We start from the raw sequence: 26171 nt of genomic DNA, 5'->3' as shown, positions 1-26171 counted from the left end.
ATATATTTTAATATAACAAATAGAGTAAAAAGATCTGTCAACTTTTATAAAAATGTACATTGTCTTTTGTCAAACATATATTCTTTCTTTAAGTTGAAATTAAAATTGAATAAGCAACCTCCTCAATCCCCATCCTTTCTTTTTGGACTCTTATAAACCCCACCCATGATACTTTCTTTATTACATTTAGTGTACTTTTTTATTTCTTTGATTTTGATTTTGATTTTGATTTTGATTTTGATTTTGAATTTTGATTTTAATTTTAATTTTAAATTTTAATTTTAATTTTAATTAATTTTCAATTTATTTATTTTATTCGTTTTATCATTATCATATTTCATACCCCACTCCTACCCAAGTCAGTCCCCCACTCTAAACTCCATTTTTCTTTCTTCATTTCATTCACTCTTTCCCTCCCTAATTTTTTGCCATCATTCAAGGCCACTAATTTCTCCTCAAAAACCACCATTTTCTCCACTTTTTTCTTTTCCAATATTAAATATTTTTATTTTATTTCTATATCCTGTTCATCCCCAAAGAACAATATCCGAGCTCCAAATTTTGTGCAAACATCATTAATCTGTCTGGATTCACTTCACATTTTTCAACTAGTTATCTGTAAGTATTTATTATTATTGATTTTCCAGTTATAAAGTTCTTATTTATTTATTTATTTATTTATTTATTTATTTATCTATCTATTTATTTAATTTCAAGTTTACTCTACTTGAAATTTTGCTCTTCAGAGGAAATTTAGATTTTTTACAGTAGATTGTTTAGCTCTTCTACCTTATCTGAATACACATGAACACCTTTATATTGTATTCTTGATTTATAATAATTCAAGAACAGGTTGCATTAGTTGTATTTTTACTTGTAATTCAAGAAATGCAAGTGATGTGTAGAAAACTACAAATACAACCCCATGTTATAAAATGTTAAATTTGGGTATTAAAATTTTCAACTTTTTTTTTATACCCACATGAAGTATCATAAAAATGCCTGCTAATTATAAACTCTACCCATAAAGTAAATTGCTTTAATCATTTTTAGGGTTTCCCCTGTTTCCTTTTCTCTTAAGCCAAACATGGGATTCTAATTTTCCCTCTTTTTTCATGCTACATTTATGCTAATCTAATTTTTCACATTTTAATAAGCAAATTCTGAATGTCATACTGTTTTTTTGGTGATTTTTTAGTTTATGTAATCAGGTGAACTGTTAAAGACTAAATCTTGAACAACAAAAGCTCGAAAAATGGGCGAAAAACAGCTCGATTTTAACGCCCCTTTACTCTCAGTTAGACGATTATCAACAGCTTGTTCACATTTAGATGGATTATCATACAATTATACTAAAAAACCGAAACCTTCGAGACAACAGTCACTTCCTGTTGCTCGATCGCAATGGGAACCCGAACAAGAAGTCACAAAACCTGCAGCCATTCCTTTCAATTGGGAACAAATCCCAGGAAAAGCAAAAGATCGAAAAAAACCCGTTTCACAGCAACCCAAAAAGACCCCAACTTCTGAAAGGTTTCCTACAAACAGAACCCAAATCCCAATTGATGAACAAGCATCAGAAGTAGATACTCTTACTGATGCAATTTCAACAATTTCTAATTCGTTTTCGTGCAAATTTAGTGAAGATAATAGCGATATGGCGCCTTCAAGATCGTTCGCTTCTGATATACAAACTCGTGATTATTTGATGAATCGGTTTTTACCTGCTGCAAAGTCTATGATTGTTGAAACACCACAATATGTTACAAAAAAACAAGAAACACCAGTTCTTGAGCCTCCCAAGTATGTTAAGAAGGTTTATAGTGGTGAATTGAGACCTTTGTTGCTTGAAAAATATCCAGTTGGTCCTGCTTCGCCTTATAATAGTAAAAATCATTCGAAAGTTAAAGAAAAAGATGCGGTTGAGGAGAAGAAAAAATCTGGCAAAAAGGGTTTCGGTTTCTTTCTGCCACGTATATGTACAAAGCGTTCTTCGTGCTTATCGAATTCAGCACCTGCACCGAAAGAAAAGATTTTTCATAGTCGGTCGACGTTTCCTGAGTCGCCTGGTCCAATTCCGAGACTTTCTCGAAGAACTTCTTATAGTGGACCGTTGACTCCGAGTCTCGAGAAGGTAATAAGTTTAAACAAATTTTGTGAATTCAACCATCACCAAGGTAGCCTAGTGGTAAGACGTGTTGAAGTCCTCACAAGAGGTATCAGATTTGAGCCTTGTTAGGTAAACAAAAGGTTGCAAAAATTGCTACTCGGGAAGTATTTGCTTGCGACTTTTCAGGGACTACTCGGTAACTCGGGAGTACTTGGATATTGACCGACTTTGATCAACTTTTGACCGATTTTGGCCGAGTTTTGACTTATTTTCCGAGTAATCCCGAGTTTTGACTTATTTTCTGAGTAATCCCGAGTTTTGACCGATTTTTCGAGTAATCTCGAGAATTGGCTGAGTTTGGCCGAGTTTAGACCGAATACCTTCCGAGTACTCCCCGAGTAGCAAAAACTGAGTAATCGCTGAGTAATTCCGAGTTCTGCAATTGGGAAAGGGTCGGGAATGGTTCAGTTTTCATAAAAGGCACACCCTCCCTAATCAGTGGTACCCGTTACCTTAGAAGCTGGGCCCAACCATGTGGAAGCCTTTACCAAAATGGGCGCAGGTTCAAGTCCCACTCTTGGCAAGGATTTACAACCCTTGACAAAGTGGGATGATACTTTTTCCTGCCACATGGGGGGTGTATTGGGTGGAGTTATTCACAGGCTCTGGTTCTGACGGGGTGGGTTTGGTGAGTGTCTAAAGGAAACACGGGGTTTGGGTGTCCCTGCCGATCTACACCTTTTGCCAAAGTTTGTTAATTTTGGAATCTTTTGTTATTTATATATGAATGTTTGGTGGTTTTGTAAGTGATTATGTGATACTTTCTGACCTATATTTGAGCATTTGTTGGTTTTTAAGACTTTTTATTTCTTTGCAGCAAGCTATGGATGCGGTAATTAAGAAAAGAGCCGAATCTCGATCACGAGAAGTGCATGAAACGCAACACAAATCAAATCCATTAGCTCGTACAGGTGAGTCATTACCATCATCTCCCCATCGAGGTATGTCTCGTAGCGGGAGGATATCTCCATACCGTAACGAATCACCTCGATCACCATTTCATGACGGGGCCCGGTTTCTTGGAGTTCCAAAAGATGTTCAAACTCAAGTTGTTGTTAAGCCTAAAACTTGCCCTTCACTTAATGTGAAAAGTAATTTTTCTCCTCGTTTGATACACGATAGTTCTCCAGTAAGAGTTCCCGAAAAAACATTGTACATAGATTGGATTGAAAAAGGAACAAACCAAATACCAAGTGATGATGCCAAGATTGAGCCGATTAGTGATGTTGATGGTTCCGTTCGGGTCCCACCACTGCCTAAATCACCCTCGGAATCATGGCTTTGGAAAAAGATGAGTTTAAGGAGCCCATTTCCTAAGAAGTTGCAACCGGCTCCTGTTGAAAAGGGTATTAAAAATGGACCGAAATGGGAGACCATTGTTAAGACTTCGAACGTGCACCATGATCATACTCGTTATTCTGAGGTAAACTATATCTGTTTAGGCGTTCTAGGCCTTTATTATTATTAATTTGAACCATTTTGGGTATAGGTTGCACTTTAGACCCGTTTACGAAAATAGACTATTATCGTAACATGATAAGGTTTAATTTTTTTGTCAGATTATACATACAAAGTTCATAAAAATGAAACAACAGAGTGTTCAGGGCTCTTACCCATTTTGACCCATTCCCTATCTGCATGACCCATCCATTTTGTCACTCCTAGATTATGGCATTATGCTGGAAACAAAATATTGTTTGGCTTATGGTCCTAGTTGGCTTTTTTCAGGAGCAGCTGAATGTTTCCAAATACTCTGAGATTTCATTTTGAAAAAAAAAAAGAAAAAAAAAAGAAGAAATGATGGATAAGTTGTGAAGTATGTGAGGCTGTTTGTTATCTGATGGCCCCTTTGGTGAGTCTATCTGCATTTGTGTTTTTGTTTCTTTAGTAGTTTTAGCGGCGATGAATGATTGAATTGGATGATGTTTTTTTTCTGCATTTGTGTTTTTGTTCTCGGTAGTTTTTGAACTGGCGATGAAAGATTGAATTGGATGATGATTTTTTTTATTTTGCATCCATATTTGTGATCTTGTAACATGGATGATGAACACATTGTTCTTGTAGGGATTGGAATTTGTGATAGAAACCCAAAAGGATTTGTGTTTGTTTCTTCAAGGCAATGAACAAATTATATTCTGTTATGTTAGTCTATATGTACATCACTTATAATGACATGTAATCACTTAGTCCGAGGTTACCTGCTATGGAAGTCAATGTATGCGTTCATAGGAGTCATCGACTCATCGCTATCGAAAAAGAAAAAATATATGTACATCACTTATAATCACTTGGACAAAGTTATTAGTGGTATATTGTAATTTTACATACGTATCCAGCATGCTTAATGTACATTGTGGACATGTCTTCCACTCCACAGCCATTTACAGAGTTGATTGAATGCTGAGGTGCTGAAGTTGACTTTTGAGAGTCAAGCTCTGAGTTTGGTTGACTTACAGCTTTGACTGTAGCATGTATACCTTAATTTTTTAAACTAGAAATACGATCCGCTTTGTAATCACAAGGTAACAACCCGTTTCTATGGTTAGCCCGAGTCGTTTTGGGCAAACCACTGTGACCACAAAGGGGTAGAATTTTCTGCTAATAATATTCGAACTCAAAACCTCTAAGTATTTTGACTTAAATTTGCATTATGTTTATGATATGATGCAAAAGAATAAAGGTTTTATCTTATTGGGCTTAAATACATTACCGGAATCCAAACTAATGTAAGCCCAATCTAGCTAATCCGAACCCAAATAATTTAATTCTTATTCGGGTTGGTTTACAAATAAATTTCAATTTCAATATATAAAAATCTAAATAATCCGACCTGAAAATCCAAAGCTCGAACAATATAACCGAACAACAACCCAATAGGTATTCAAATTTACTTTATTGTTTCGTCTCAGCTCTCTTGAAGCTTTCTTCTTGTATAGCGATGTCAAGTCACAATTCTTTTCACGGGTTTCTCTCTTAGTATACCAATCTTTAGCATATATATATATATATATTATAAAAGTAGAGTATCTAGCAGTGGAATTAAAACATAATTACATGATCACCAAGCATTGAGACGGGACGTATTTTGTAGTACGAGTCAAAACGAATCTAATTGAATTGAGGGATAACCCCTTGATACGATAACCTGGACCAAATGACCGAAGTTATCAATCGACTAAATCTGAAAAATTCTAAAATTTGAGAAAGAACAATGGAGTTAATTGAGGATTTATCACAATTGAAATTGAGAGTAATTAAAGAGGAAGAAGATTACAATTCGAAAAAACTAACTAAGCATTTGTTACAATCAGCACCAACTCTAACAACTGTAGGACTCGACAGAAACTGAAACTGAACTCAAACGCCACCACTATAGAAGGTGAAATCACGTGCTCGGCATGCTTTTCCCCAAATTGACGTCACGTGAGATGCACATCTGAACGATTATGAGTATAACGTATCAATTTCCTCCCCTTTAAATGATTCTTGCCCTCAAGAATCTAAATTGAAGATGTCAAAAGTAGGAAAACGTTGTGCCAATTCCTCAAGCGGTTCCCATGTAGCATCCTCCACCGTGCCATTCTACCATTGCATTAAGCCACACACGATTGCTCGGTTGCCTATTTTAGTAACTTCCTGTCAAGTATTTTGATTGACACCACAGAAAGCAACCCATATTCATTCACTGGTGGAAGAAGACCCATAACAGTAGGTAAACCAGTATACTTGCTTAAATCTGCTTAAGTAAGACTGTTGAACCACTTAACTCATCAATAAGTTCTTCTATGATAGGAATAGGGAACCTATCTTTAATAGTTTTAGCATTTAATTCCCTATAGTCAATACACACATTCTCCATGTGTCATCTTTTTTCTTGACCATGACTATGGGTGAAGCAAATAGATTTGGCTAGACTTAATAACTCCATTTTCTAATAATTCAACCACCATAAGACTCTATTGCATCTTTTTGTGAGGGTGTGTGTCTATAGGGTCTAATATTTACAGGCTCAGCTCTCCCGATCAATTGAATTCTATGGTCATACTGTCTATTAGGTGCCATCATGCATATTTTAACCGTGGGGTTTAATATGCCTGCTCAATACATAAGGAGGGGTTTAAGGATCTTAGAACGTGGCTCTCCGGTCCGGCTACCGTGAATAACCCTGGCCGACATGATGATGTCGGCGGGGTGGCCAAGTGATTAAGTCCACCTCTGATAACGGTCGTCGATCAAGAGGCCCCAAATAAGGTCGTAGGTACTAGCTTACGAAAGACTAACCTGTTAACCTTGAAGAGATGCTGAATGATGCTGTTTTGCGTAATGTATCTCGTGTGCGATAGTTACGTAATATATGCCGTGTCTGGTAAATGATGATTAGGGTTGTATTTATAGGCAAACCCTAATTCTAGAACCGTCCCAGATCACGTTAATCTCATCCATAACTGACTCCCCCGAATCACGGATATAATTATGGAAAAGATATTTACTTGACAGCTAAGCAACCGCCGTACCGGGAACAAAGGAATCAGATACAATCCGCATACCGCATAGCGCACACAAGCACACGCATACGCACACTATTAAGTGCCCGCATGCATATGAGGTGCGTATGCGGGTTGCGGTATCATTAGAGTTGTACCTCTGGTTTCTCTATGGATTTATGCAATTGTTTCCCTTTTATCCATTGTACACTTTTCCCTCTTAATTCCACCCTGTAACCACCATATATGAAAGTCATCTTCAGATGGTCAAAATTCCAAACTAGGTCACCTAATAACTTGAGCCATTGTATTCCTATTACCATATCACATCCCCCAATAGGTAGTATCAGCATATTACTTATAAAGGTTTTCCCACTAATCTGCCACTTCAATGCTTCATAAACTCCTGCATTATACATCTTATTACCTCATGGAATCATGACTGATATTAGTTCAGTATCTTTAACAGCACAACCTAATTTCTTGGCCACATTAATATCTAAAAAGTTTTGTGTGCTTCCTGAGTCAATTAAAATTTGTACCAACCTTTTGTTGATTTGACCCGTGACCCTCATAGTCTGATAATCACTGGTTCCAGTAAGAGCATTGGGGGAAATGTAAGGTGCATTTTTCATTGGCTCCAAAACATCATCATCTAATTCTTCCTCTATCACAATTTGTTCTTGTGACTCTACCTCATGATCACAATCACCTTCATCTGCCAACACTTCTAAAGCAAACAACTTCCTAGTACACTTATGACCTGGCACATATCTTTGATCACAGTGAAAACACAAGTTCTTGGCCCTATTCTCTTAAATTTCCTTTTGTGTTAACTGTTTCCTGCCATTTCCTTGAACCTGGTTTCTAGTGGCATTGTATGGAGTGTTGGTAATAGCTAAGGGTATATTAGTTGCAGGCATTGTGTTATTTCTTGCATAAGTGTTGTTGTTGTAGAAGGGTTTTGGGATATACCATATTGTTGTTGGTTCTTGGACTTGGCAGAATAGAAGTATGCTTCTTTTTTATTACATTAATGGCTTCATTTTAAATTCTTGCTATACTCATGACATCTTCTAATGTTTTAGGGTTAAACATTCTAATTGGCATCTCCAACTCTTTTTGCAGGCCTGCCAAATACCAACTAATGAATTGGTTTTCAGTGATTTCAACCTTGTTCAAGAGTACATCAAATTAATCATTATATACTTGTATTGACTCTGTATGCCTTAAGTTCTTTATTTCAGCCAATGGATCTTCAAGACTAGTACTGAATCTCTTTAATACAACATCTTGATACTCATCCCAATGTATATCCGGTCCATGCTTCTTAACATATTGTTGGTGCCAAACAAGTGCTTTCTTGAACATATGTATAGAAGCTATACGAATTTTATCATCATCTTCAACATGATCTACTGCAAAATACTGGTTGCATCGATACAACCATCCATTCACATCATCTCCCTCAAACTTTAGGAAATCCAGCTTTGTAAGCAGAGTCAACTGTTATCCATTACTACCTCTGTAATGCGTGCATTCACCACTTTTAATCTTGTTGAATTTTGTAGTCAAATATTGTTGTTGAGGTACCATATCATCCATCTTGTGATTGGTTGTTCCAACTGCTGCATCAATTTGAGTGTTGAATTGTGTAGACATGTCCATTACAGTGTGAGCCAGCTCTGCAATGCAGTCTTTACCGCCTCTAGCAAACCTTCATCGTTTGACCTAGTATTCATCAGCATTGATAAAATTAGATAGAATTGCTTTAAGATCGAAGCTCTGATACCAATCGTCATGGTCTTCCTACGACGAACCGGAGAAGACCCGAATTCTCACCCTGGGATGAACTGGAGGTGAGCTCGGACTAGCCATAAATCCAAGTGTATAACTCACTCCCAAAAGTTAGCTTGAAGGAGGAAGTAACACCTTGACTTATAAGCCATCACCCAATCCCATACTTGGGCAATGTGGGATCGTAACAATACCCCACCCTTAAAGAGCCAACGTCCTCGTTGGTCACTGTGACGACCCGAAAATTTCTGACCAAATTTAAACTTAATCTTTAAATGATTTAATATTTCCGACACGATAAGCAAAGTCTGTAATGTAGAAGTCTCAAAAACATTTTGAACTGTTTCATATATTCAATTGACCTTCGACGATTCCTGACGATTCACGAACAATTGTGTATAAATAAAAAATGTAAATATATATATAAATATAAATATAAGTGTATATGTAATAATTTTAAATAAATAAAGTATACTTTAATCAATTAAAATTAAAAATATAAAATAACAAACAAAAATATCATAATGAATCTATATAAAAATATATAAATGATTTATATTAATAACTATTATATTGTAATTTATAATTATTAAATACTCAATATACATTATCATATAGTATATATATTATAAATAGGATATAATTAATAAATTGTAACATTAATATATTTAAATTATAAGTTAAAATATAGTTAATACATTAATTGTTATTATTAGTAACATTAAAATTATTATTTAAAATTATCAATATCATTATTCTTATTAATTTTATCTTTATGAATATTATCATATTATTATCTTTATTATCATTATTATCATTATTATTTTTATTATTATTATTTTTATTAGTTTCAATATTATTAGTAAGTAGTAATGTTTATATAATAAATAATATTATGTTTCCTTATATATTTAATATACATATATATACATAATCGATATATATAGTATTACAAACACTGATATAGATACATATACATATATAAATTTCAGTTATATATATAAATAAATATGTATATACAGTTAAATTAATATATAAATACAAAATATACTTATACTGATATATACTTATATAATTAGATATATACTTATATAATTAGATATATACGCATCATTTTTTTTATATAGAATCCAAAAGCAGTTTGATATCACTATCTGACTTTTTAAAATTGTCTGTTAAATTACTTAAGCGACTTCATAGATTGTACGAATCAATTCCTGTTTTCAACATCAGACTTTAGTTAATTTGTCATCTGGCTAAATATTGTTACCAGTCCTTTTCTAATTGTATATTTGTGTCTGCTTTTCATATTTTCCTTCTTGATTAAACAGGCTGTCGATTATAACTGTCTTTAAATCAATTCATTAATCTTGATGCTACGAATTAAAACCATTCAATTATCTTCCATTATCAACTACAAAACCTCATTAACAGCTGATGTTAATGTAATTCAAGCAGAAATACATAAACAAAGCTCTAAACCTCTGTACATACACTTTTTTTATAGCCAAAACTAGAATTTGAACCAATCTTCAAAAAGTAATAATGCAAAGTTGTTAGGAATCGTTCACTTAAACTATCTGTGAAATTTCAACTTCCAATTCCTTTTATTGATCTCAAATTTTGGAGTCAAAGGTTTTTGAAATAAAAGTCAACTAAATTGTTCTTGGCAAAATTTGAATTCGTTTTTATGTTTTAAGATTAATTGTTGATCCAGAAAGTTTCTAATGGTGATTTGCAACCTCTTCCATGTTATAAACTTTATTCAAAACATCCTTTAATTCGAGTTTGATGTTTGGGTTTTATTTGGTTTACGAACGACAGCAAACTCTTTAAATTTTGATGTTTTTTTGTTGTTTAATTGAACAAGTACTCTTTACAGGTTGATTACAAATTAATTTCAAACCTTGTCTCAAACCTTAAATCGTTAATTGATATTGCTTTGGGTTCCTGGGTCGACTTAGTAATAGGATGAGGATGATGATAATAAAATACGGGTTAATTAAATTCGGTTGGGAGTTTAAATCAGAAAAACTGGATCGGAGGAGTGGTTTAGTGGTGTTGGGTTTGAGCGAGAGGTCTCGGGTTCGAGCCCGGTTTGGGGCATTCTTTTTAAAACAAGCTTTGGAGGTAGTTTTCATTTTCTTTTTTTAATTAAATTATTATAATTATAAATATTATTATCAGTATTGTTATTATTAATTGTTGTTATTATTACTAGTATTAATATTATTGTTATTGTTATTGTTATTGTTATTAATATAAGTATTAGTTATTATTTATTATTACTATCATGATTATAATTACAATTATTATGATTATTATTGTTATTACTAATATTATATTATTGTCTTTAATAATAAGATTGCTATTATTATTATTATTATTATTATTATTATTATTATTATTATTATTATTATTATTATTATTATTATTATTATTATTATTATTATTATTATTATTATTATTATTAGTAAGTATTATTATCATTTCATTGTAATTATTATTAAATTTTTCATTGTTAGTAAAAAAATTAATATTATTATCATTATTATTATTAATATAATAATAATAATTATTATTAATATTATTATTATTAGTAAAAGTATTATTATAGATACAATAGTTATTATTATTAATACAATTATCATTATTATTATCATTAGTAGAAAACTAATGATGTAGTTTTTGTTATAAGTATAATCAATAATTATTATTATTATCAGTATGGTTATCGTCATAATCAAATACGATTTTTATTTACTATTATAAACGTTATTTTACCACATAAATATTATTTATATAAAACTATACTTAAAAGTAATATTACATATAAATATGTATTAATCATATTAACAATCTATATATAAATATTTATATATAACAAATTAGGTATTTTTAAAATAATAAGTTATATATATTAATAAAATTATATATATATTAATCTTTTTGAATATATAACCAAATTAAATATATATATATATATATATATATATATATATATATATATATATATATATATATATATATATATATATATATATATATATATATATATATATATATATATAATACATGAAATTGTTCGATTACAAGTATATGTATTAATATACATATGAATGATATAGGTTCGTGAATCCGAGGCCAATCCTGCATTGTTCAATGTCGTCATATGTATTTTTACTACAAAATACAGTATTGTGAGTTTCATTACTCCATTTTTAAATGCTTTTGCAATATATATATTTTTGGGACTGAGAATACATGCGCTTTTATAAATGTTTTACGAAATAGACACAAGTAATCGAAACTACATTATATGGTTGAATGATCGAAGCTGAATATGCCCCTTTTGCTTGGTAATCTAAGAATTAGGGAACATAACTAATTTTTAGAATTAGTGCACCCCTAATTGACGCGAATCCTAAAGATAGATCTATTGGGCCCAACAAACCCCATCCATTGTAGCGGATGCTTTAGTACTTCGATGTTGTTTTATCATGTCCGATGGATGTCCCGGAATGATGGAGATATTCTTATATGCATCTTGTTAATGTCGGTTATCAGGTGTTCAATCCATATGAATGATTATTTTTGTCTCTATGCATGGGACGTATTTTTATGAGAAATGGAAATGAAAATCTTGTGGTCTATTAAAATGATGAAAATGATCGATTATGATAAACTAATGAACTCACCAACCTTTTGGTTGACACTTTAAAGCATGTTTATTCTCAGGTATGAAAGAAATCTTCCGCTGTGCAATTTGCTCATATTAGAGATATTACTTGGAGTCATTCATGACATATTTCAAAAGACGTTGCATTCGAGTTGTCGAGTTCATCAAGATTATTACTAAGTTAATTATAGTTGGATATATTATGAAATGGTATGCATGCCATCAACTTTCGATGTAATGAAAGATTGTTTTTTAAAAACGAATGCAATGTTTGTAAAATGTATCATATAGAGGTCAAGTACCTCGCGATGTAACCAAATGTAATGTATTCGTCCAGATGGATTAGGACAGATTGTTATAGCTGGTATCAGAGCGGTGGTCTTAGTGAACCAGGTCTTGCATTAGTGTGTCTAATTGATAGTTGTTTAGATGCATTAGTGGGTCTGGACTTCGACCGTGTCTGCATGTCAAAAGTTTTGCTTATCATTTAGTGTCGAAAATTAATTGCTTATCATCCATAAAGTCTAGACACGTCTTACTGCCTCTATTGCATAGACAGTGTATAGATAAATTCATATCTTAGAGTATCTGTTATTGTTACCTTTGCCTGACAGCTTCCGTAGATTCCTCCGTAACTTATGGGATTTTAGTATTATATATGCATATGTAAATTATGTATTGCAGGGTACTAATCTACATCCTATAATCTATTTCTTATCGAAAATCCTTCATTTGATCATACAAGGTGAATCCCTAAACTAGTTCGAGTCCCTCAGATTCCGATAGTTATTCCGACAGTTATTCTGACATGGATATTCACCTAACCTCCGAAAGCAGTGTAAACGAAATGGATCAACCAACTAGTCATCTTCAATTCTGGATGAATTGGGGATAGGTTCGTAGTCTACTTAATCATTGGAGACAAGAAGAAGCGATCCCTTTCATCCACCATATTGTCTGCTGGGCGAAGAACTTGAAGCATTCACCGACGAACCAATCCAAAACACCATTTTCACTCTCATTTCCTGAATATCTCGCCACGATTATATTCTATCTAAAATTCTAAACCTTATTCATCCGCTCGTTCCAACCGACAATCATCCCGAAATAATAGAAGAAGTTAACGAATTTCACGCTCGGGTAGTGACTTTGGAGAATATGATGCAAAATTTACCAGCTTCAGCAACATCACCAGCACCAACATCAATACCAGTACCACCAACAACCCAAGTTCAACATCACACACCTCAACATCTCATTATGTACCTCGAGCATAATCATCAATTTGCGAATCGTTCTACATCATTTATCTTCATTCGACATGACGATTATGTAATCTCTAATGTTTTAGAGGTTATATATTCTTGTTCTAATGGTAAATCAAATGAGTTTAATATCATATTGACTCATTAAATCCATGATTACATCTGAAGAAAATATATATGTATGTATATTTTTTCATAAAGATTGTAATTAAAAAAATTCTTTCGTACAAACTGTTAATGGTGAAAATATTTTAACGGGTAGGTAATACCCGAGGAATATTTAGATTTTACATTAATAAGTACACTGTACATTCTTTCAAATCTAATTCAACAGTCATTTACTATCCTATTTACAACCACCGATATACGTATCCGTTCACCGTAGAATAACCCTTTTCATTCAATTTCATATTTGAATTTTGATCTATCAGAATCCAACAAGTGGCATAATGAAGAAAACATTGGACAAAAATAAAATTTGTTAGAAACAAACAAATTAACCATGAGAAAATTTTGTTAAGAATCCACGCTAACAAAATCCTAGCTAACTGTTCCTAGCTAACTGTTAATTCCTTATTAAATTTTATTATCGCAATTTATTTATCGCAGTTTATTTATCGCAATTTATATTCTCGCAATTTTATTTATCGTCATTTAATTTTTGTTATTTATTTTACGCACTTTATTTATCGTCATTTAAATACTGTTATTTACGTATTTTAAATATCGGGATACGTATACAATGTTTTGACATATCATATCAACGCATCTATATATATTATTTGGAATAACCATAGACACTCTATATGCAGTAATGATCGATTTAGCTTTACAGGGTTGAGGTTGATTCTACAATAATATATATACTTTGAGTTGTGATGAGTCTGAGACATGTGTACGGGTCACGATACTTATTAATTAATTCGAATATTATATATTAAACTATATATGAATTATTGAATTACTAATTGTGGACTGCTAACTGTGAACTGCCATCATTGTACAATTAAAATGAATTAAAATATTGATTATAACATATGAAACTAAACATTTCTTCAATTTTGCCACTTGATTTCATCTTAAACCTCAATTGTATCTTGACGATTACAATCTGCATTCAAACCTTTCATGATTCTTGAAAACACCTCAATCGAGAGGATAAACCAACCGCACTTCATCCACGGAAGAAAAGATTGATGCATATAGTTATGCACCTGAAAACTCTTGGAACCTGAGTAAACGTTTAACACATATCTGTGATTGCTCCTTTGGCATTGTTATTACCGAAAATAACATTGCAATTCTTTTACAAATTAGCCAATTTTGTCACAGCTTCAGCAAGTCAACTTCGACTTTTCATTCAAATTAGTCTTATTATAACCTCGATATATAAGTTTGCCTTTCGTCATCGTTACCGAAGAACCGTTTATATCCCACCACATTAGCAGTAAACTTACCAGCAACTTCACTGATCTTTGACTTTCTGAAAAATCATTATATTCAGTTAAACTCTATCATATATTCATCCGCATCTTGTAACGAGAATTGTCATACCAATTACCGAAAATCTGCAATCAGTATTTTGAATCTCATAGCGTTTCTACATCAACAGTTATATGTATACATATAACAATTATCTCTTAGAATTATGAGCTTCCATTCTGAAATTCTGAAAAGCACCCAGCCTACCAATCAATACACTGAACTTTGAAAGAAAAAAAAAGCTAAATGAAGCAGCAGAAACTGTAGACAACCGAAACAGTCAAAAGTTTAATGATAAAGAATAGTGTGTTGGAAAATCTCGGAAAAGTTTGAAACTGAAAAACGGATTGAGCAAACTATGAAGGAGACTAAGGACAAATAAAAGGAACAAACTCTATATTTAAAGAATCCTGGTGATTCTGTTTCTGATGAAATCTTTAACGAATACCTTGCTCCTTAATCGCTCTAAATCATCGTAAATGAATTTCTTCATCACAAATTGATTCAAAAATTCTAAGATATTATCGTATCTTTCATTATTAATATCCTCAATATTTCTGAAGATATCTTCATAAATATTTTTTTTCGATATTAATTATCTCTTCGCGCTATCTGTGTTACATCATAAAAGAAACTATTTTAGTTTCTAAAATTCTGAAACCTTCGAGTTTAAAAATATGAATGCTTTTGAAGTGGTGTTGGGAACTGATGCATGAGTTAGTATAATATAATGACACTTGATCAACGTGATTATATTACAGTAAGTCATGCTGAGTTTCTAAATGGAACGTGATGATTCACAGACCATAACATCATCATGTGCCATGTTACATGACTCTTACATTCTACCTAATCTCCAAACATATTAAGATCATATCTTCTGGATAAATCTAGTTTTCCAGGATATTCTGGTAAATTTGACAAATCAAGATCGTGCCATTACAATTTCCTTCTTAGAACATTAATTGTGTTCATTCCGAATTTCATATCTACAAATTCTGGACCATTATTCGCTTGACTTAAAGTCGGGAAGAAAAAAAAAGGATGGAACTCCAAAATATAAAGGAAACGAAGAGAGTAGATTTATAGTGAAATATCTGACAGAGCAATCGAAACAGATTATCGCATTTAATCAAAGAGGATCCTAATTTCCTTAAATCCCAAAGAATCAGATCTTATAGATTTCCAAAGATTTTTTTTTTAATTTTCTTGAATTCCAGAATTCAATGTTGACTACGTCAAAAGTTAAGGCCAATCTCTATTTCTTCAGTTCACTCTTTTATGATAGCTTCATTTGTACTCTTCGCATAAACGAATTGATTTATCCATTTTACTCATTGATGAAAAAAACTCTAATTTTCAGCTCGTAAGCATCATAAAAACATACTTATTAGTAACTATGACAACTCCACTCAAATTTCGGGACGAAATTTCTTTAACAGGTAGGTACTGTGACGACCCGGAAATTTCTGACCAAATTTAAACTTAATCTTTAAATGATTTAATATTTTCGACACGATAAGCAAAGTCTGTAATGTAGAAGTCTCAAAAACATTTTGAACTGTTTCATATATTCAATTGACCTTCGACAATTCCTGACGATTCAAGAACAATTGTGTATAAATAAAAAATGTAAATATATATATAAATATAAATATAAGTGTATATGTAATAATTTTAAATAAATAAAGTATACTTTAATCAATTAAAATTAAAAAATATAAAATAACAAACAAAATAAGTAAGTTATTATTAACATGAATATATATAAATAGATATATAATATCATAATGAATCTATATAAAAATATATAAATGATTTATATTAATAACTATTATATTGTAATTTATAAATATTAAATACTCAATATACATTATCATATAGTATATATATGTTATAAATAGGATATAATTAATAAATTGTAACATTAATATATTTAAATTATAAGTTAAAATATAGTTAATACATTAATTGTTATTATTAGTATTATTAGTAACATTAAAATTATTATTTAAAATTATCAATATCATTATTCTTATTAATTTTATCTTAATGAATATTATCATATTATTATCTTTATTATCATTATTATCATTATTATTTGTATTATTATTATTTTTATTAGTTTCAATATTATTAGTAAGTAGTAATGTTTATATAATAAATAATATTATGTTTCCTTATATATTTAATATACATATATATATATATATATATATATATATATATATATATATATATATATATATATATATATATACATAATCGATACATATAGTATTACAAACACTGATATAGATACATATACATATATAAATTTCATTTATATATATAAATAAATATGTATATACAGTTAAATTAATATATAAATACAAAATATACTTATACTGATATATACTTAAATAATTAGATATATACGCATCATTTTTTTTTATATAGAATCCAAAAGCAGTTTGATATCACTATCTGACTTTTTAAAATTGTCTGTTAAATTACTTAAGCAACTTCATAGATTGTACGAATCAATTCCTGTTTTCAACATCAGACTTTAGTTAATTTGTCATCTGGCTAAATATTGTTACCAGTCCTTTTCTAATTGTATATTTGTGTCTGCTTTTCATATTTTCCTTCTTGATTAAACAGGCTGTCGATTATAACTATCTTTAAATCAATTCATTAATCTTGATGCTACGAATTAAAACCATTCAATTATCTTCAATTATCAACTACAAAACCTCATTAACAGCTGATGTTAATTTAATTCAAACAGAAATACATAAACAAAGGTCAAAATCTCTGTACATACACTTTTTTTTAGCCAAAACTAGAATTTGAACCAATCTTCAAAAAGTAATAATGCAAAGTTGTTAGGAATCGTTCACTTAAAATATCTGTGAAACTTCAACTTCCAATTCCTTTTATTGATCTCAAATTTCAGAGTCAAAGGTTTTTGAAATAAAAGTCAACTAAATTGTTCTTGGAAAAATTCGAATTCGTTTTTATGTTTTAAGATTAATTGTTGATCCAGAAAGTTTCTAATGGTGATTTGCAACCTCTTCCATGTTATAAACTTTATTCAAAACATCCTTTAATTCGAGTTTGATGTTTGGGTTTTATTTGGTTCACGAACGGCAGCAAACTCTTTAAATTTTGATGTTTTTTTGTTGTTTAATTGAACAAGTACTCTTTACAGGTAGATTACGAATTAATTTCAAACCTTGCCTCAAACCTTAAATCGTTAATTGATATTGCTTTGGGTTCCTGGGTCGACTGAGTAATGGGATGAGGATGATGATAATAAAATACGGGTTAATTAAATTCAGTTGGGAGTTTAAATCAGAAAAACTGGACCGAAGGAGTGGTTTAGTGGTGTTGGGTTTGAGCGAGAGGTCTCGGGTTCGAGCCCGGTTTGGGGCATTCTTTTTAAAACAAGCTTTGGAGGTAGTTTTCATTTTCTTTTTTAATTAAATTGTTATAATTATAAATATTATTATCAGTATTGTTATTATTAATTGTTGTTATTATTACTAGTATTAACTAGTATTAATATTATTGTTATTGTTATTGTTATTAATATAAGTATTAGTTATTATTTATTATTACTATCATGATTATAATTACAATTATTATGATTATTATTGTTATTACTAATATTATATTATTGTCTTTAATAATAAGATTGCTATTATTATTATTATTATTATTATTATTATTATTATTATTATTATTATTATTATTATTATTATTATTATTATTATTATTATTATTATTATTATTATTATTATTATTATTATTATTATTATTATTATTATTATTATTAGTATTAAGTAGTAAGTATTATTATAATTTCATTGTAATTATTATTAAATTTTTCATTATTATTAAAAAAAATACTAATATTATTATCATTATTATTATTAATATAATAATAATAATAATTATTATTAATATTATTATTATTAGTAAAAGTATTATTATAGATACTATAGTTATTATTATTAATACAATTATCATTATTATTATCATTAGTAGAAAACTAATGATATAGTTTTTGTTATAAGTATAATCAATAATTATTATTATTATTATCAGTATAGTTATCATCATAATCAAATACGATTTTTATTTACTATTATAAACGTTATTTTACCACATAAATATTATTTATATAAAACTATACTTAAAAGTAATATTACATATAAATATGTATTAATCATATTAACAATCTATATATAAATATTTATATATAACAAATTAGGTATTTTTAAAATAATAAGTTATATATATTAATAAAATTATATAAATATTAATCTTTTTGAATATATACCCAAATTAAATATATATATATATATATATATATATATATATATATATATATATATATATATATATATATATATATATATATATATATATATATATATATATATATAATACATGAAATTGTTCGATTACAAGTATATGTATTAATATACATATGAATGATATAGGTTCGTGAATCAGAGGCCAATCCTGCATTGTTCAATGTCGTCATATGTATTTTTACTACAAAATATAGTATTGTGAGTTTCATTACTCCCTTTTAAATGCTTTTGCAATATATATATTTTTGGGATTGAGAATACATGCGATTTTATAAATGTTTTATGAAATAGACACAAGTAATCGAAACTATATTATATGGTTGAATGATCGAAGCCGAATATGCCCCTTTTGCTTGGTAACCTAAGAATTAGGGAACATCACTAATTTTGAGAATTAGTGTACCCCTAATTAACGCGAATCCTAAAGATAGATCTATTGGGCCCAACAAACCCCATCCGTTGTAGCGGATGCTTTAGTACTTCGATGTTGATTTATCATGTCCGATGGATGTCCCAGAATGATGGGGATATTCTTTTATGCATCTTGTTAATGTCGGTTACCAGGTGTTCAATCCATATGAATGATTATTTTTGTCTCTATGCATGGGACGTATTTTTATGAGAAATAGAAATTAAAATCTTGTGGTCTATTAAAATGATCGATTATGATAAACTAATGAACTCACCAACCTTTTGGTTGACACTTTAAAGCATGTTTATTCTCAGGTATGAAAGAAATCTTCCGCTGTGCAATTTGCTCATATTAGAGATATTACTTGGAGTCATTCATGACATATTTCAAAAGACGTTACATTCGAGTGGTCGAGTTCATCAAGATTATTACTAAGTCAATTATAATTGGATATATTATGAAATGGTATGCATGCCGTCAACTTTCGATGTAATGAAAGATTGTTTTTTAAAAATAAATGCAATGTTTGTAAAATGTATCATATAGAGGTCAAGTACCTCGTGACGTAACCAAATGTAATGTACTCGTCCAGATGGATTAGGACGGGCTGTTATAGTCACAACTATGTTGGTCACGGTTAACACCCTTTCTTCGGGTCTAAGCCATCACTCCATAGGATTGTCATAGTCTCCTAGGACGAACCGGAGAAGACCCAGATTCTCACCCTGGAACGAATCGGAGGTGAGCTCGGACTAGCCATAAATCTAAGTGTAGAACTCAATCCCAAAAGCTAGCTTGAAGTAGGAAGGAACACCTTGACTTATAAGCCATCACCCAATTCTATACATGGGTGATGTGGGATCTTAACAATACCCCTACCCTTAAATAGCCAACATCCTCGTTGGTCATAGCTATGTTGGTCACGATTGGCACCCTTTCTTCAGGTCCAAACCACCACTCCATAGGCCACCACTCCAAGGCCTCATTGGTCACGACTATGTTGGTCACGTTTGGCACCCTCTTTTCGGGTCCAAGCCACCACTCCGAGGTGTCGGGTCTCAAAGATGAGGCTAGCTCTGATACCAATTGATACGATAACTCGGACCAAATGATCGGAGTTATCGATCGAATAAACCTGAAAGTTCTAAATTTAAGAAAGAACAATGGAGTTTAATCAATATTTTATTACAATTGAAATTTAGAGTAATTACAGAGGAATGAGATTACAATTCGAAATAACTAACTCAACATTTGTTACAATCGGCTATATACTTGATAACTCCTAAATTATATGGTTTTTTGATAACATTTTGAGGAGTTATCTTGGTATTTTAGAGTCTTTTTTATCCTAAAACACACTAAAATGGGAAAAAAGGTATTTCTAATGATTTTATCAAAGTTATGTATCAAACAGGATCAAAAACAGAGAAAATTATAGAAAAGGTTAAGAAGCCGCCGGCATGGATTCAAGGAAGCCGCCGGCCTGGGGCAGAATACGCTAGAATGTTTCAGAATCTATGTAAAATTGAGAGAACATGTTGACCAAGTAAAAAGAAAAGGAAGCCGCCGGCTTCATCCTGAAGCCGCCAGCCTAATGAACACTGTTTCTCAACTTTTCGACCAAGTTCAAGTAAAAATGGAAACAAAATCAAGAAGATTTGCCAGATCACTGAAGCCGCCGGCCTTCCACGAAGCCGACGGCTTAATTATGACAGTTAAAAGATTTATGCTTGCGGATTAAGTTAAACTTGTAGAAGGAGTCACCGACCTAATGCAAGCCGCCGGCTTCCCACTGAAGCCGCCGGCTTGGCCACCGTTTCTGAATATTATAATTAGAGGCCTCTGGTCTCAGTTTTCATATGCAGTTTTCAGAATTCAATAATTCTGCTTAGTTCGTTTTTCTTTTTAGAGTTTTCTCTAAACCCTTAGATTAGATTTATTCATTGTAATCAATAATCATTCAAGTTTTTAATTCAAGTTTCTTGCATCTACCTTTTTATGGTATGATTCTATCTTTATCTTATTGTTTAATCTATTTTATTTACTACAATTGCTTCTGTTCGTCTTCAACTATGAACTAAACGTTCATAGTGGTTACTTGGACGAAAACTGTGAAAGTCTGGGAAAATAGATGAAGCCGCCGGCTTCCTCAGTCCAAGCCGCCGTCTTGACTGAGCTAAGCCGCCGGCTTCGTTCTTCAGTTCGTACGGTTTCTGGTTCTTTTCCAGATCTGTATGTTCATGTTTCTGTGATAATTATTTAAACTGTTTATATCTACCATGATTAAATAACTTGTTTGCCATGCTTAATGATTAAATATTATGAATCTAGGATTAATTAGTCATTGATTCTATTGTAGTGACCCGAACTTTTCCATGTTTATATATATTAATTGAGATTGATATTTACATGATTAAATGTTTCCAACATGTTAAGCAATCAAACTTGTTAAGACTTGATTAATTGAAATAGGTTTCATATAGACAATTGACCACCCAAGTTGACCGGTGATTCACGAACGTTAAAACTTGTAAAAACTATATGATGACATATATATGGATATATATATAGTTAACATGATATTATGATAAGTAAACATATCATTAAGTATATTAACAATGAACTACATATGTAAAAACAAGACTACTAACTTAATGATTTTTAAACGAGACATATATGTAACGATTATCGTTGTAAAGACATTTAATGTATATATATATCATATTAAGAGATATTCATACATGATAATATCATGATAATATAATAATTTAAAATATCATTTGATATTATAAACATTGGGTTAACAACATTTAACAAGATCGTTAACCTAAAGGTTTCAAAACAACACTTACATGTAACGACTAACGATGACTTAACGACTCAGTTAAAATGTATATACATGTAGTATTTTAATATGTATTCATACACTTTTGAAAGACTTTAAGACACTTATCAAAATACTTCTACTTAACAAAAATGCTTACAATTACATCCTCGTTCAGTTTCATCAACAATTCTACTTGTATGCACCCGTATTCGTACTCGTACAATACACAGCTTTTAGATGTATGTACTATTGGTATATACATTCCAATGATCAGCTCTTAGCAGCCCATGTGAGTCACCTAACACATGTGGGAACCATCATTTGACAACTATCATGAAATATCTCATAAAATTACAAAAATATGAGTAATCATTCATGACTTATTTACATGAAAACAAAATTACATATCCTTTATATCTAATCCATACACCAACGACCAAAAACACCTACAAACACTTTCATTCTTCAATTTTCTTCATCTAATTGATCTCTCTCAAGTTCTATCTTCAAGTTCTAAGTGTTCTTCATAAATTCTACAAGTTCTTGTTACATAAAATCAAGAATACTTTCAAGTTTGCTAGCTCACTTCCAATCTTGTAAGGTGATCATCCAACCTCAAGAAATCTTTGTTTCTTACAGTAGGTTATCATTCTAATACAAGGTAATAATCATATTCAAACTTTGGTTCAATTTCTATAACTATAACAATCTTATTTCAAGTGATGATCTTACTTGAACTTGTTTTCGTGTCATGATTCTGCTTCAAGAACTTCGAGCCATCCAAGGATCCGTTGAAGCTAGATCCATTTTTCTCTTTTCCAGTAGGTTTATCCAAGGAACTTAAGTTAGTAATGATGTTCATAACATCATTCGATTCATACATATAAAGCTATCTTATTCGAAGGTTTAAACTTGTAATCACTAGAACATAGTTTAGTTAATTCTAAACTTGTTCGCAAACAAAAGTTAATCCTTCTAACTTGACTTTTAAAATCAACTAAACACATGTTCTATATCTATATGATATGCTAACTTAATGATTTAAAACCTGAAAACACGAAAAACACCGTAAAACCGGATTTACGCCGTCGTAGTAACACTGCGGGCTGTTTTGGGTTAGTTAATTAAAAACTATGATAAACTGTGATTTAAAAGTTGTTATTCTGGGAAAATGATTTTTATTATGAACATGAAACTATATCCAAAAATTATGGTTAAACTCAAAGTGGAAGTATGTTTTCTAAAATGGTCATCTAGACGTCGTTCTTTCGACTGAAATGACTACCTTTACAAAAACGACTTGTAACTTATTTTTATGACTATAAACCTATACTTTTTCTGTTTAGATTCATAAAATAGAGTTCAATATGAAACCATAGCTATTTGATTAACTCAAAACGAATTTAAAATGAAGAAGTTATGGGTAAAACAAGATTGGATAATTTTTCTCATTTTAGCTACGTGAAAATTGGTAACAAATCTATTCCAACCATAACTTAATCAACTTGTATTGTATATTATGTAATCTTGAGATACCATAGACACGTATACAATGTTTCGACCTATCATGTCGACACATCTATATATATTTCGGAACAACCATAGACACTATATATGTGAATGTTGGAGTTAGCTATACGGGGTTGAGGTTGATTCCAAAATATATATAGTTTGAGTTGTGATCAATACTGAGATACGTATACACTGGGTCGTGGATTGATTCAAGATAATATTTATCGATTTATTTCTGTACATCTAACTGTGGACAACTAGTTGTAGGTTACTAACGAGGACAGCTGACTTAATAAACTTAAAACATCAAAATATATTAAAAGTGTTGTAAATATATTTTGAACATACTTTGATATATATGTATATATTGTTATAGGTTCGTGAATCAACCAGTGGCCAAGTCTTACTTCCCGACGAAGTAAAAATCTGTGAAAGTGAGTTATAGTCCCACTTTTAAAATCTAATATTTTTGGGATGAGAATACATGCAGGTTTTATAAATGATTTACAAAATAGACACAAGTACATGAAACTACATTCTATGGTTGAATTATCGAAATTGAATATGCCCCTTTTTATTAAGTCTGGTAATCTAAGAATTAGGGAACAGACACCCTAATTGACGCGAATCCTAAAGATAGATCTATTGGGCCTAACAAACCCCATCCAAAGTACCGGATGCTTTAGTACTTCGAAATTTATATCATATCCGAAGGGTGTCCCGGAATGATGGGGATATTCTTATATATGCATCTTGTTAATGTCGATTACCAGGTATTCACCATATGAATAATTTTTATCTCTATGTATGGGATGTATATTAAAATATGAAATCTTGTGGTCTATTGTTACGATTTGATATATATAGGTTAAACCTATAACTCACCAACATTTTTGTTGACGTTTTAAGCATGTTTATTCTCAGGTGATTATTAAGAGCTTCCGCTGTCGCATACTTAAATAAGGACGAGATTTGGAGTCTATGCCTGTATGATATTGTGTAAAAACTGCATTCAAGAAACTTATTTTGTTGTAACATATTTGTATTGTAAACCATTATGTAATGGTCGTGTGTAAACAGGATATTTTAGATTATCATTATTTGATAATCTACGTAAAGCTTTTTAAACCTTTATTGATGAAATAAAGGTTATGGTTTGTTTTAAAATGAATGCAGTCTTTGAAAAACGTCTCATATAGAGGTCAAAACCTCGCAACTAAATCAATTAATATGGAACGTTTTTAATCAATAAGAACGGGACATTTCATCTATGATCTTATATTCGATTCATATCACTTGTTTAGATCTAGTCTATTAAATATAGTGTTTAGATTGCATGCAACTTAGGTAGACATCATTGGTAGTTATACAACTAGTTGAACTTGAATCACACTTATATAATATAATTCATTATTGTTAGGCTTAATCGATGAACCTTTGTTTATGTGTGTTTAATTGTCAATTGCATGAGAACCTGATTAAGATTAACTTTCAGCTAGTAACTTGAGTTGATCTGATTAAGTTTATTAGCTTATATAATTTGTCAGTCTAATTAAATGTTGCCTTGGATCCACATCAGGTTTAGATAATATTTATCATGTGATTATTTGAATGCCATGAATGAAGACATTAGCTATGAACATCACTTAGTTAATGTATGTTTTAGGTCCTACCTTATGAATGATATGCGACATTTTAGCTTAACCTTTTAAGGATAATGATTGGTCTATGATTGTTATCTTGCTATTTGTTAATATAAGTTATGAAATAATTAATATATTTCCCTTATGATTCGCATGTCCTTGTAATCACTTCTCTTTTATATTTTTTTATTTAATTTGAATATTTATTTTATCTTTCCTTAATAGTTTATTAAAAGTTTTCAATAACGTTTCATTAATCATCTCTTTCCTAAGAGATAAAAATCAAACTTACAAACCAACTAAAAACATAAAAATATATCTCTAGTTCTGTAATAAGAATTAGACTATAGAATAAAACAACTCTTATCTGCTTCCACGCTCTTTTGGGGCGATAACCTAAAATACTACATCTGACCGGGTCTTGTTGCTCGTTGGGGTGTTAAAAGTAATATAAAGGTTTTATAAATTTAAAAGTTGAAATAAAAGATTAAGCACTACAGCACACACTTTTGACACATTAATACTATGAGCTAACA

At 30.7% G+C, this 26171-nt stretch overlaps 1 protein-coding gene across 2 annotated transcripts; it reads left to right on the top strand.

Moving 5' to 3' along the window:
* Window positions 1–423: 423 nt before the first annotated feature.
* On the top strand, window positions 424–4357 carry LOC139862727 (uncharacterized). 2 transcript variants are annotated; one of them, XM_071851351.1, is made up of 4 exons: window positions 424–618; window positions 1212–2134; window positions 2988–3593; window positions 3899–4357. In XM_071851351.1, the coding sequence occupies exons 2-4, from the start codon at window positions 1256–1258 to the stop codon at window positions 3938–3940; spliced, it is 1527 nt and encodes a 508-aa protein (XP_071707452.1). In that variant the 5' UTR covers window positions 424–618; window positions 1212–1255; the 3' UTR covers window positions 3941–4357. The 2 variants fall into 2 exon arrangements, with proteins under 2 accessions (XP_071707452.1, XP_071707451.1); XM_071851350.1 differs by having other exon boundaries at window positions 1199–2134.
* The last annotated feature ends 21814 nt before the right edge of the window (window positions 4358–26171 follow it).

Source organism: Rutidosis leptorrhynchoides, chromosome 8, assembly GCF_046630445.1.
Source record: "Rutidosis leptorrhynchoides isolate AG116_Rl617_1_P2 chromosome 8, CSIRO_AGI_Rlap_v1, whole genome shotgun sequence".
Classification (NCBI taxonomy): Eukaryota; Viridiplantae; Streptophyta; class Magnoliopsida; order Asterales; family Asteraceae; genus Rutidosis; species Rutidosis leptorrhynchoides.
Note: the sequence above shows the minus strand (reverse complement) of the source record. Positions and strands in the feature narration are given on the sequence as shown.